This window comes from Bos taurus, chromosome 29 (genome assembly GCF_002263795.3).
Source record: "Bos taurus isolate L1 Dominette 01449 registration number 42190680 breed Hereford chromosome 29, ARS-UCD2.0, whole genome shotgun sequence".
In the NCBI taxonomy this organism is placed as follows: Eukaryota; Metazoa; Chordata; class Mammalia; order Artiodactyla; family Bovidae; genus Bos; species Bos taurus.
Window position 1 is genome coordinate 664,107 of NC_037356.1, and position 14,540 is coordinate 678,646.

A 14,540-nucleotide genomic window follows, 5' to 3' on the forward strand; every position below is an offset into this window, starting at 1 on the left:
CTCTTTGGAAAAGAGAAAGGGATTTGAAAATAATTAAATATAGATCTAAGTCATTGAGTTCTTTAAAGTCAGGGAACAATGGGCATTGAAACAGAACAAATGCTATTGGGGTAAATTCTGTTAATTTTTAAAATCAATCTCATCATGACTAAATGTTTGCTTATTATCCATCAGTTCACATTCTTTGGTCTATTACTGTTACTCCAGTTCTCTCCAATGACATTATACAGAGTTTTCAAATATTTTTGATGGTGATTTTTTTTTTAAGACAAACTCTTTCAAGATACATAAAATCCTGTCTTACAGACAATAGAATAACACTCAGGATCCCAAAATGCTAAAATCCTACTGACATCTTTAATGATTCCATTCCTTTACAAGCTCCACTGAATGCCTACTACGTATCAAGTTTTGTGCTGGACGCTAGGGATAGAGCAGTCAACCCCACAGAGGATAAATGGTCCCTGACCCCAGTAAACTTATAGTCTGCTGGGGAGACAGCATTAAACACAAATTATGGAAATAATTAACAAATTGGAACTTGGGGTAAGTGCTTAGAAGGAAACACTGTGCTTTGAGAACACATCAGAAAAGTCCATGGAAACTTGCAACCTTACTCCTGAAAGAGGCAATTTCTTTCTTAAAACAAGGAACACATCAAAATTCCTCTTCCCCTCTTCTGAGTCACATTTAGAGGGAGCTGGAGCCAGAGGGTACACAGGCGCATTGACTTTTACTTGAAACAGTAACTCAGGAATGCAGAACTATCCTAGAGAATGGCTCCATCTTTCTGGGAACTTTTGTTTTTCTTTCAATGATGGGAGGAGGGCAGCTGTTACAGAGATTATGTACCAATAAGCCTGGTGTGTAATCATGGAAAATTAGGAAGAACCTACACGCACATCCCTAGGAAAATGACTGGGTAAACTATGGCAAGAACACTTCACCCTATGGAGTATCTCTGTCTGCTAAGTCGCTTCAGTCGTGTCCGACTCTGTGCAACCGCATAGACAGCAGCCCACCAGGCTCCACCATCCCTGGGATTCTCCAGGCAAGAACACTGGAGTGGGCTGCCATTTCCTTCTCTAATGCATGAAAGTGAAAAGTGAAAGTGAAGTTGTTCAGTCGTGTCTGACTCTTCGAGACCCCATGGACTCCAGCCCACCAGGCTCCTCCTTCCATGGGATTTTCCAGGCAAAAGTACTGGAATGGGGTGCCATTGCCTTCTCCCATCTCTGTCTGCCTGTCTGTTAAAAAACAGTGAGGTGACACTTCAGTACTAACACAGAAGGCTCTCCATATCATACTCAGTGGGAAAGTGCAAACCACCATGACGTGACTCAGTTTGGTTTAAAAAAGTGTCTAAACTTTGTATTAATGCAAAGAAAGGGGACTTTTCAGCTGTACAGTGTCCACGGTGGTCACTGTGGACACACACAGTGGAAGGCTTATAAATCCTAACACACGAGGAAGGCTTATAAATCCTTCACCCTGAGAAGGTATGTAGGTACTATCTGAACAATAAAAATACCAAAAAAAAAAAAAATTTAACAAAGAAAAACATGTATCAGTATGTATGTACCCTCTCTGGACAGCAGGCATCCTTCTGGAAGGGGACCAGGATGCACCCCTGGTGTTTTGGCTTAAACTGTGAGTTGAGGATGTGCTGTTTTGGGACCTTTGCCCTGAGACCCTATATTAGCCCATTCTTAGAGACACGCCTGAAAAGAACAATCAGCTGTGCCACCCACTGTACGCTGAAGGCAGCCTGAACACATTCCCAAAGGTGTGCCTACGCACAGCCACAGAAGAGCAGATGACAGAGCTGCGGACTCAGCTGGAGGAAACACGAGGGGAGCAGGGCACTAACAGCTCTGCAAGAGGCTGCAGCTCCCTGTCCCCCGGCCCCCTGGGGCCGGCCCAGCACCGGCCCGGGAATGACAGCAGCAGAGAAGGCTAACCCTGAGAGACCACGTCCCTCCATCCAGAACCACAGCAGCCCACCGGTAGGGCAGCGGAGGAGCAGGCTCCCTGGGCGGACCAGATGCCCTTCCCTGGGGTCTAGCGGTTGCCCTGCTGCTCATCTGGTCCGGCCAGACTGGGACCAGGCAGCCAGCATACTGGAGGGACACAGGGACTCCACCCTCCCAGCATCTCCCAAGGCGCCAGACGGGGGCTCCAGAGTCAAAGCAGATCCCAAGGGAGGATACCTCGGCCTCGGGTCACGTACAGCCCTAGGCCAATGGCACTGCAGATCCAGAAAAAGACCCCAAGACCACAAATCTCATTCAGGGTTTGGTCTGTTGAAAAATAACATGCTTAGGGAATCAGTTTCTTCAATGCTTGAGATAAATACTAGAATTTCAGAGCGTGAAGGCCATGTGGCCCAATTATGCTTGTATTCTACACAGAGCTGTCACTCTGCTATTTCCTAAACTCTCTCTAGATACAGAAATATATAGAGATAGGGAGATAATCAGGGTGACAGATGCTGTACCTCTAGAGGCATCTGCAAAGGTGTGTTAGAAATGAAGGTCCTTTTGTGGCACAGAACTCTGACCCCCTGCACCTGCCATATGGTGACAGTCGTGTGTTCTCCAAGCCACACAGAATGACACTCAACAGCCTGAGCCATACAGAACAACACTCAACCGCCTTCCACAGAGCCTTCGACATTTCAAACAGATTCTCCCTTGCCCCAAAAGTGCTGTAAAAGGGAATTTGAGGCGTTTGCAACACACCCTATGCTTGTAAATCAGGTGGGGCAACTGGTGCCTCCACTCTGACCATATCCTGCAGTACTGTCATCAGAGCGGGACCTCAGGGAGGGAACCAGGACTGACCTCACCAGAGCAGCCCTTGTGTTATTAAATGACACGGGGACCCAGCAACAAGCAAGTCTCCCCGTACCAGGGACCCCTCACCTCGAGCTGGTGAATTCCAGGTTGGGACCTGGCTGCTGCAACCTCAATCCTGACATGGGCTTCTGACCTGGACACGGAGGCCTGGCCTCCCTCCCTGGATGCCCCTCCCCGCCTCAGCCCAGCCATTCTCCAAGGGCAGACCCAGGAGAGCTCTCTCACATGCTCCTGCATTTCTTTCACCGCATCTTAATTGAGCACTTGTTGTATACAAGACATGATGCAAGGCAAGCAGAGAGAAAAAGTGAGAGCTGAAAAAACGTGGTCAGTGCTGAGTGCCTCTTCTCTGGCTCCCATTGCACAGTCTTACCAGCCAAGAGTCACAGTCAAATTTAAACTGTCCTCTGCTGTGCATCAGACAGTGTGGAATTGGGGTTTTTTTGTCCCCCTACCCAGCTTACCCTCTTGGGAAGCCAGGCATGCAATGCTTTAGAAGAGCTGAGCAAAGTATCAGGCTTAACCAGACCAGGGGCCTATTTTAATTCTTACATCAATCCAACATCAGCAGCTCACTTTGCAGAAGTCTTTAAAACTCTCCAGCCACAACTCAGAAATTAAATGATTCTCCTAGCAACTCCCTCCAGAATGGCTGTGCTTGTAATTCCGGCCGTCACAGGGCAGTCAGGACCAATAAGCAGCGACAGCTCCAGGTTGCTGCCAAGGCCGCCAATGTGCCCTCCACCGTGCCCATGGGCACCGCCCTGCTCTGCCCTTCCACACCACATCACCTCTGTGATGACCCACAAAGGCTGGACGGACGGCTAGGCAGAGCCCCTTCTGCTCCCACCTCCCAGAGCATGCAGGACCCCACCAGATCAGTTCCACGCACTCTTTCCTGTACCTCTTCTCTCCCCTCTGAAGTCTGTCTTCTGGCTTTGTCTAACATCATCCCTGGTCCTGCCTTCCTCCTGTCAAATGTCCTGAAGCTCTCAGTATACAGGAGTCTGCTGACAGCTTCACCCAAGCTCCTGCCACCTGGTGCTCAGAGCTTAACACTGCCTTGTCATTGAATCACACACTGCTGAACCACGTTACCTCCAGCAAGTCTGTTCCTGTGCCCAGCTGGATGGTAAACTCCTACAGGGCAGGGAGAGGACCACACCTCAAACTCCTTCAACACCCTCCAACAAAAAACCAGCAAAAGCTCAGCCTCCCACTGGGTAAACCTACCCAAAGTAAATGCCTTTCAGACAGCCCATCAGTTAGAAAGGGCTGACAGCACTCTTAAGAGTCCCTGGAATACGTGGGCTAGAGGTAAGGTTTGATCACAGAGGGTATCCAGCTCCTGGCACTAGATGGCTGCTCCCCCATGGCAGAGCCCATGTCTCCCCAACTCCTGGGTCCTCAGCGCCCAGCACTGGGTCCTCAGGAAACATTCAATGAAGGGGCAGATCATCTCCAGGATCCATGCTACTTTGTGGTTTTCCTTTCTCCTGGAAGCCTCAACTCACAGGAAGGCAGAGGGAAAGCTTTGACTACCAATACCTGTCCAATGACAAGGAAAACTGAAGACTACTTTTCAAAATGAATTTGATGACTTCCTGCCAAGTTGAACAATTCTGTGGTGCAGATCACAAAATCAAGCTCACTGTAACCTTTTTCTAACCAACTATTCCCTCAACTTCACTACTTTCGTCAATATCACTCCCCAATCACTAGGCCTGCAGCCTTTCCGGTATCTGATCAGTTCAGCCCTTAGGGGCCTCTGCAAAGCTATATGCCCAAAAGCGTGTCTCCCTGCTCCTGGAAACCTCCCATCCTTTCCCTTCTAGTCGTGGGGCCCACACTCACACAAGACCTCAACTGATTCTGAATCTTTATGGCATCCTTCCTAACTCTAACCTCCTCCCCTTCACAGACCTTACACACTGCTGCTGCTGCTGCTGCTGCTGCTGCTGCTGCTGCTAAGTCGCTTCAGTCGTGTCCGATTCTGTGAAACCCCATAGACAGCAGCCCACCAGGCTCCTCCATCCTTGGGATTCTCCAGGCAAGAACACTGGAGTGGGTTGCCATTTCCTTCTCCAATGCATGAAAGTGAAAAGTGAAAGTGAAGTTGTTCAGTCGTGTCTGACTCTTAGCGACCCCATGGACAGCAGCCCACCAGGCTCCTCTGTCCTTGGGATTTTCCAGGCAAGAGTACTGGAATGGGGTGCCATTGCCTTCTCCACACCTTACACAGTACCCTCAGCCTATTACTTATTAAGTGCTGTTTTCAGCTAGTCCAGCCTCTACTCAAATCATAACTTTTCACTTTTTAAACCAAGTCTTCTGTTCTGTTCTCACTGACTCAGGCCCATATTCACTTTCATATGCCAGAAACCCTGACCAATCCTTCTGCCTCAGTGAGGATACTCGCTCGCAGTGTCTGTCCTTCCAGGAAGTGGGCCTTCTCCACCATCTCAAAATCTTGGCATAAGTGTCAATTCTGCTTATCCACATCCCACCCACGGGCAGGGGCTTCTCACCCAGGCCAGCCCAGCTTCTCACACAAGCTTTCCCCATCCTTCAGCCCACTGGCCACCTCCGCTCCACAGAGCTGTGTATAGCCTCACACACTGCCTTCCTGTTAACTCAAACACTCTCCCCTGGCAACCCAACCCCCCCACCCCGCCCCCGCCAAAATCAGAACAGCTGGTAAGGAAGACCAGCCGCTTCGTGGCCACGTGATCCTACCCAGGCCACCAGACTTTCAGAATCTCACACAACTGTTGCTATAACACATGAGAATTTACACGGAGGCGATTCATTTATCTCACATTCAAAAAAAGACCATCCAGGTAGAGGATCTGGATATCCTTCTAATACTGGCCAAGAGCAGTTATTTCCCATCATTCACAACCCTGCAGCTGCTAAGTCTCAGTACACGTTAATTTAATGTAAGACAAGGGAGAAAGCACTTTGATTGGGGTACTTTTCCTCATATGCTCCATTTAGACACTAAGGAGCTTCTCTGATACAAATTCTAGGTGACTGCAGGAATGTGGGGGTGGAGGGGAGAGGAGACAGTTGTTCCAGGCAAATCTAGTGACAACGGCGCCGGTCTTAGGAGTGAGGCTTGAACACTAAGCCACAGTCAGCAGTAGGCACTGACTGGGCACATTGCCAGTAAGCCATCAGTGGGCAGCAGGCAACTGGCGAACTGGGGAGTGGGATACGAGCAGAGTCCACGTTTGGGGGTGGGGGCGGGAAGCACGTGGACAAAGACTGCTTCAGACCATCAAATCTGGCTACCTTCCTTCCCAACGTGCATATGCCCATGACAACGGCCGAGCACCGCCCGGGGCGCGCGGTAAATCACTTCCAGCCAGAGACTAGGGCACCTCTGATGACGCCGGCCCAGCCCGCCCCGATCCCGCCAGCCCCGGACCTCACCAATGGAGATTTCTTGCGCGAAAGCCAGCGAGACGAGCAGGAGAGGCAGCCCCACAGCGATGCACGTGACCATCTTGTCCACGGCCAGCTCCAGCCGCAGCCCCTTAAACTTGGCCTCCGAGGGCTCCTTCAGCAGGAAGTCCGAGAAGACATACTCGGTGGCAAGGTGCGCAATGGCCATAGCTGCGGCGCGCCGGGCTGGGCCGGGCCGGTTTGCGAGGCAGGCCTGCGGACTGCCGGCGTCGGGAGGGCGGTGCGGCGCCTTCGACCGTCACCAGCCCAGCCCGCGGGTTTCGCTTTCCCTTTGCTGGGTCCCCGGTGGCTCCCACATTCCGCCGGTCTTTGTACCGTGATGCGCCGCAGCCATTTTCTCCCGGCGCCTGGCCTGGCGTGTCCCTGGGCTGCTCCGCGGGCACGGGAGCCCGGGTTGCGCCCGCTCCTCCACCGCAGGCCCGGGCGCAGCCACCCCGGCAGGTCCCCGGGCTCCGCGCCGCCGCCGCGCGCCCGAGGGCGAGTCCGCGGCCAAACAAAGCACGAGCCCCGCCGCGAGGCCCCGGCTGCGGCTGCCGCCGCCCCGCGCGCTCTCGCCCGCCCCGCGCGCTCTCCCGGAACCTCGGAGGAGCGCGAGCGCCGAAGGAGCGCGGCGTTTCCGGGAGCCGGAGGGCGAGGTGAGCGCCGCAGCGCCCGCAACCCTGGGATCCACCCCTGAAGGGGGCGTCCGGGCGAGAGGCACCTCGGCTAGTCCTCGCGCCCCTCCCACCCTCATCCCCTCCTCTTCCGGGCGCCGGGAAGTTTGAAGTCCCTTCCGAAAGTGACCTGCCACCCTGCAGACCGGACGGACCCTTACGCCTCACCCCCAGCATTTCTACATGGCGGGATCGGGTCAGAAGGTGGTGCAAAGGCCTCAGAGAGCAACGGGCGCCATAAAAGGCGATCGAGCGGGTTAGACCGAGCAAACGTGGGAGAGGGGGCGCTTAACTCTTGCAGGTACACTGTGGGCCAGGGATGTGCGGGCTCGGAGGGGTGAGCCTGCGCCTGACTCGGTCTCAGGGGTCTGTGCTTCGTCTCTCGCTTTGCCCGCGAGAGCCTCGGTCTGGGATGCTGAGAGACAGTCAAAAGATGCTGTGATCAGCAACACTTGGAGCTGGCAGGACCTTTGAAGAGGAGGGCTCCTTGGGCCGGGGCTGCCGTCTCTGCTCTTTGTACACGGGCAGGTCCGTGCAGGCAAGCCTCTTCTGTGTGCGCTCACCTGCCCTGTGTACATCTCCACCCCGCCCTGCCCTCGGAGTCCTCGTCCCATGGCCTGTACGACCCTCCGCTTAGGGGACTCATGGGACCAGGACCACACAATGGCCAGGAACACAACCCGCATCTCCTCTTGGCCTGAACTCCAGTCTTCCCCATCTTTCTCAAAGCAGTGCCATCCGACCATGCGCCCAAACCAGACACCTGGACTGCCCTGTGTAACAGTGCCGTCTCTCCCAGATCCCTTAGGCAATTTCCAGATTCTCTGGCTTCTCGCTCCTGAACATTGAACATCTAATCATTTTCCTCCACCTGTGCTGCCATCCTCTCTCCTAACCACGTACAGGTAGGCCCTGCAGGCCCCCAAGCCCTTCTCCCAAGCAGCTGCCAAAGGGAGCTTGTAAAAGCTCCAGTCTTATCCTATCACTACCCTTCTTAAAGTGTACCTTGTTTTTAGGATAAAATTCAAATTGTTTAGTATGGCCACTGCCTGCCTTACCGGTTTCACTACTTTCCCTTCAGTTCTTCAACTTAGCCTCCTCCAGACCTTCACCTGCCCCAAAACACATCCACAGTAGCCTCTTTGCCTGGACTGTTCTGCTGGATGTCACTTACCCTGGAGAGTCTTCCTTGCGAACACTAAACAGGATTAATTTTTGTTAACTTTTGTTAAATATTCTTGTGATACCAGCTGCAGGCCTTGGCAAAGTTACATGCCTCCTCTGTACCTCAGTGTTTTCATCTGTAAGGTGATTATACTGCTTAGGATTGAGGTAAACATCGAAAGAGTTAATATACATAAGGTGCCTAGGACATTGCCTGGCGACTGACGAGTGCTGTGTACATGCTATCTATTACTGTTCCCCTCAATTTTTCCTTCTTTATGAAAATCACAATTCAGTTCAGTTCAGTTCAGTCGCTCAGTCATGTCTGACTCTGCGACCCCGTGAATTGCAGCACGCCAGGCCTCCCTGTCCATCACCAACTCCCGGAGTTTACTCAGACTCATGTCCATCAAGTCGGTGATGCCATCCGGCCATCTCATCCTCTATCGTCCCCTTCTCCTCCTGCCCCCAATCCCTCCCAGCATCAGAGTCTTTTCCAATGAATCATCTCTTCGCATGAGGTGGCCAAAGTATTGGAGCTTCAGCATCAGTCCTTCCAATGAACACCCAGGACTGATCTCCTTTAGGATGGACTGGTTGGATCTCCTTGCAGTCCAAGGGACTCTCAAGAGTCTTCTCCAACACCACAGTTCAAAACCATCAATTCTTTGGTGCTCAGTTTTCTTCACAGTCCAACTCTCACATCCATACATGACCACTGGAACTAGACGGACTCTTGTTGGGAAAGTAATGTCTCTGCTTTTCAATATACTATCTAGGTTGGTCATAACTTTCCTTCCAAGGAGTAAGTGTCTTTTAATTTCATGGCTGCAATCACCATCTGCAGTGATTTTGGAGCCCAAAAAATAAAGTCTGACACTGTTTCCACTGTTTCCCCTTCTATTTCCCATGAAGTGATGGGACCAAATGCCATGATCTTAGTTTTCTGAATTCTGAGCTTTCAGCCAACTTTTTCACTCTCCTCTTTCACTTTCATCAGGCTTTTCAGTTCCTTTTCACTTTCTGCCATAAGGGTGGTGTCATCTGCATATCTGAGGTTATTGATATTTTTCCCGGCAATCTTGATTCCAGCTTGTGCTTCATCCAGGCCAATGTTTCTCATGATGTACTCTGCGTATAAGTTAAATAAACAGGGTGACAATATACAGCCTTGATGTACTCCTTTTCCTATTTGGAACCAGTCTGTTGTTCCATGTCCAGTTCTAACTGTTGCTTCCTGACCTGCATAGAGGTTTCTCAAGAGGCAGGTCAGGTGGTCTTGTATTCCCATCTCTTTCAGAATTTTCCACAGTTTATTGTGATCCACACAGTCAAAGGCTTTGGCATAGTCAATAAAGCAGAAATAGATGTTTTTCTGGAACTCTCTTGCTTTTTCGATGATCCAGTGGATGTTGGCAATTTGATCTCTGGTTCCTCTGCCTTTTCTAAAACCAGCTTGAACATCTGGAAGTTCACGGTTCACGTTTTGCTGAAGCCTGGCTTGGAGAATTTTGAGCATTACTTTACTAGCATGTGAGATGAGTGCAGTTGTGCAGTAGTTTGAGCATTCTTTGGCATTGCCTTTCTTTAGGATTGGAATGAAAACTGACCTTTTCCAGTCCTGTGGTCACTGCTGAGTTTTCCAAATTCGCTGGCATATTGAGTGCAACACTTTCACAGCATCATCTTTCAGGATTTGAAATAGCTCAACTGGAATTCCATCACCTCCACTAGCTTTGTTCGTAGTGATGCTTTCTAAGGCCCACTTAACTTCACATTCCAGGATGTCTGGCTCTAGGTGAATGATCACACCATCGTGATTATCTGGGTCGTGAAGATCTTTTTTGTACAGCTCTTCTGTGTATTCTTGCTACCTCTTCTTAATATCTTCTGTTTCATTTACAGTTCAACAAGTATGTGTTTAACTGTCCATTGATTTAGTGTTTGTCTCCCCCTTTATTGCTATAAGGTGCATTTAGGGATTAAATAACACATCCTCCTCTGGAGAAGGAAATGGCAACCTACTCCAGTACTCTTACCTGGAAAATCCCATGGATGGAAGAGCCTGGTAGACTATAGTCCTTGGGGTTGCAAAGAGTCAGACATGACTGAGCGACTTCACCTCCTCTAAAGCCTCCCTTCCCCCTCTCCTTACTCCAGTGTCATTTGTTAGAAGGAAGCCAAAGCAGCTGTGGGCCTCATAGCTATGGTCCCAAAACCATTGTTTTGTTTGTTAGAGACCCTTGACATTTGGATATGAAATCTTCTGTGACCAAAATAGTCAAAGTCAAGAGAGTTAAGCCCACTACATGGTCTGTTCTGTTTATATATTCATTTATTTCTGTAAGTAATATTTGCTGAGCAACTATTGTGTATCTGCACTGTGGTCCGTGCTGGGGTGCAGCAGTGAGCAAAAAGTCTGAGGTCCTTGTTTCCATGGAGCCTAGATTTCAAGGAGACAGACAAAAGTCAAACTAACAGGTAAGATGGATATGTCCCAGGATTAGGGCAACTAAAGAAAATAATGGAAATTAGAAATAACTTGGGAGAGGTCCACTTTAGAGAGGGCAGTCTGGGAAGCTTACATCTGAACTAGGAAAGAGGATGAGGGTGCTGGAAAGAAAGAGCACTCCAGGCACAGAAAGCAGTGTGTGCAAAGGTCCTGAGGCAAGAAGGAACTAGCAGGGCACAGGAAAGCTGAAACAGAGAGGAGTCAGAGGTAAAGCTGGGGATGTGGCCATCAGGGGCAGCCAAATCAGTCTGAGTTTTATAGATGAAGGTAAGGAGTTTGGATATTGTTAAAAGTGAAACCAAAAGACAGTAAAGGAAATTTACCAGGTTAAGTGATCTGATCGGATTTGGAGGAGCACTGTTGCAGCTGTGTGGACTGTGCTTAGAGGGACAGAAGCGACAGGGACTGCCTCCATGATCTGCTCAAGCAGGGTTTGGAGTCTGCAGCCTAGGAAGAAATACATTTTGAATTTATTAGCATAAAGATGATTTTCAGATCCGGGAAGATGAGTGAAATAACCTATGGAGGGGGTATAACACACTACCGCTGACTTGGTGGCACACGTTTATCTTTCATCTCTTTGTCTGCTCTGGGTCCTCACAGCAGCGCAGCAGGCTTCTCTAGTTGCATGTTTCAGGCTTAGTTACCCCTCAGCATGTAGGATCGTAGTTCCCCAGTCAGGGATCAAACCTGAGTCCCCTGCATTGGAAGGCAGATTCTTAACCACCGGACCACCAGGGTTATTTATTTTTCAACAGTCCCACATTTATTTTTCAACAGTTCTGGAAATCTGAAGTTCAAACTCAGTTTCACTGCAATAAAGTCAAGGTGCCAGCAGGCCTCCAGAGGCTCGAGGGGAGAATCCGGTCCTTTGCCTTTTCCAAACTTGAGAAAGCATTCCTGCATCTCCAAAGCCAGCAGCATAGCACCTTCCTTCATGTGTCCCATAGCTCCCTCATCTTTTTTTATACAAACACCGTGCTTGCATGCATACTCAGTCACTCTTTTGTGTCCAACTCTTCCCACCATGGACTGTAGCCCATCAGGCTCCTCTGTCCATGGAATTTCCCAGCCAAGAATACTGGAGTGAGTTGCCACATTTTCTCTTTCAGGGGATCTTCCTGATCCCAAGGATCAAACCCATGTCTCTTGCATCAGCAGGCAGATTATTTACCACTGTGCCACCTGGGAAGCCCCATAAGAACACTGTGGTTACATTTAGGGCCAATCTGGGTAATCCGATATAAACTTCCTATCTCAAGATTTGTAACAATCATAGCTGCAGTCTTTTTGCTGTACACGATAACATTCACAGGTTCAGGGAGTGGGACCTGGAATCTTTGGCTATACTATTCAGCCCGCCCCGGAGGGCCGAACGAAGAAAAGGGCCCAGTTCAAGTTGGGAGGCATGCTAAGATGTAAGTCAGAGGGAGGAGAAGGAACTCGCAAGAGACTGAAAGGAAATAGCTGCTGCGGAAGAAGGAAGGTTGGCAGGTCATGTTATGGAGCCAGGGAACTAGAGGGTATCCAGAAGGAAGGAGCTGCCAAGTGTTACTGAGAGGTTAAGTAAGATAAAGACTGGGAAGAGGCCACAGAACGTGGAATCATTTCCATTATCATTATAGTCGTGATGGTTTTGATAACAGCAGACTGGGGTGCAGAGTTGGGCAGGGCCCTCTGGAAGGGAAACCTTTGGAACAGGTGAAGGCATGCATCTGGTGAGGAGACAGAGACAAGTGTGGACAGCACTTTCAGTTCTGCTATCAAGGGAACAGAGGACCTGTGTTGGAGCAGGTTATGGAGTTAAAGACAGTGATTGTTTGTTTGCTGTCTGTTTTTAATGGAAGGTATTGCTGATAACTTCGTGCAGGAGGGAAAACAGATGACTAAAGGAATTAAGTTCTTGAGAAAGCAAGAAGGGATGCAATCTCCAGAGTCCAGAGAGACTGGCCCTGCCAGGAGCAGGCACACATCTTCTGTTGTAACAAGAGGAAAAGACATGTATAAATGTGATTCATTTTCTCAGCAGAGTGAGGCTGAGCATGAAGAAGTGTGGTACCTCTGAGAAAACAATACTTGGTGAGAGTCGTGTTATCTGTGGGCTTCCCAGGTGGCTCAATGGTACAGATTCTGCCTGTCAATGCAGGAGAAATGGGTTTAATCCCTGGGTTGGGAAGATCCCTTGCAGTAGGAAATGGCAACCCACTCCAGTATTTTTGCTTGAAATTCCATGGACAGAGGAGGCTGGCGGGCTACATTCCATGCGGTTGTAAAAGAGTCAGACACAACCTAACAACTAAACAACAACAACATTATCTGTATATATATATTGTCACTTTTCATTTCCTCTAATGAGTATAACTAGGATAGTTCCTAAATATCTAAAAAATAATTCTCTTTTAACTAATCGCCTGCTCCAGGTAAAAAATTTACCTATTACTAGACCTCAGGTTGGAGAAGGCAATGGCACCCCACTCCAGTACTCTTGCCTGGAAAATCCTATGGACCAAGGAGCCTGGTAGGCTGCAGTCCATGGGGTCGCTAGGAGTTGGACACGACTGAGCGACTTCACTTTCACTTTCCACTTTCATGCATTGGAGAAGGAAATGGCAACCCACTCCAGTGTTCTTGCCTGGAGAATCCTGGGGACAGGGAAGCCTGGTGGGCTGCCATCTATGGGGTCGCACAGAGTCAGACACGACTGAAGCGACTTAGCAATAGCAGCAGCAAATATTTGATAGGCAATGGCAACCCACTCCAGTACTCTTGCCTGGAAAATCCCATGGACGGAGGAGCCTGGTAGGCTGCAGTCCTTGGCGTCGAGAAAAGTCAGACACGACTGAGCGACTTTACTTTCACTTTTCACTTTCATGCATTGGAGAAGGAAATGGCAACCCACTCCAGTGTCCTTGCCTGGAGAATCCCAGGGACGGCGGAGCCTGGTGGGCTGCCATCTGTGGGGTCGCACAGAGTCGGACACAACTGAAGCGACTTAGCAGTAGCAGCAGACCTCAGGTAGGGCGTTGAAAAAAAAAACTGTAAATAGCTATCTTTATGATACATGAAACTTTATTAAAAAGAGAAATGGTATAATCAAACTACTTTTTGGTTTCATTTTCATTAAAAAAAATAAGCTAAGAGAAAAGGAAAAGACTTACAACTAAATAATTTGTTTTCTAGGTCAGTTATAAATAAGGCATTTATCATGATTAATATTATGAAATTATATAGCCTACACATGTCTGAAAACTGTAAGCACATACTAAAAATCACATTATCAGTGGTTAGCAGTCTGGAATCCAGATCCTTGGGTATCATGTTTGATATGACATTCAAGCAAACTATGAACAGAACTATTAGCATTTGCATCCTGTTTATGTAAGACTATAGCTTCTATCAAATTACTCATTTCCCTTCACCAAGATGAAGATAAGACAGTATGAAAGGTCCCTCCACCAATATTTATTAGGTCCTACTTGTTCACTTGGACAGCCCTGTAACCCACTGCTAAGGCAGATGTACTAACAGCCTCCATCTCACAGCAGCATGGGCTAAGGGCAATTTCTCAGTCTAGTAATAAACAATGTTACTTTTATCAATCTTACACCTAGAGCTGAGGCATATATATACAGAGTATGGATTGCCTCTTAATGGGTTGAGCTTAGTTGTTCAATATTTTATTTGGCATTTGAGACTTGAAAATTATAAAAATATATCTCAAAGTTGATTTATTGGTTTAAAAATTTGCTACCGGGACTCTCTTTTATTAGCCTTTTCTTTCCTCTTCCCATCAAAGACTATGTCTTTCTCCTCCCAGCCAGTCAGCTGCATTGATGAATTCCTTCTGGTGTTTTTCACATGATGACACTGTCTTTATTTCATAAA

At 48.8% G+C, this 14,540-nt stretch overlaps 1 protein-coding gene across 5 annotated transcripts in view; it reads right to left on the reverse strand.

Moving 5' to 3' along the window:
- The window catches only part of PANX1 (pannexin 1), a 59,438-nt gene extending 52,538 nt beyond the window's left edge, over window positions 1-6,900 (reverse strand). For 4 of the 5 annotated variants that reach the window (XR_816331.3, XR_816330.3, XR_816329.3 and 1 more), the window contains exon 1: window positions 6,294-6,900. Coding sequence is in view for 2 of the 5 variants with exons in the window: in XM_024987174.2 (XP_024842942.1) it covers window positions 6,294-6,474 (181 nt within the window). In the remaining 3 variants the exon portion in view is untranslated. The remainder of the gene's footprint in view (window positions 1-6,293) is intronic. The other variant, NM_001245925.1, reaches the window with a different exon arrangement.
- Window positions 6,901-14,540: the final 7,640 nt, after the last annotated feature.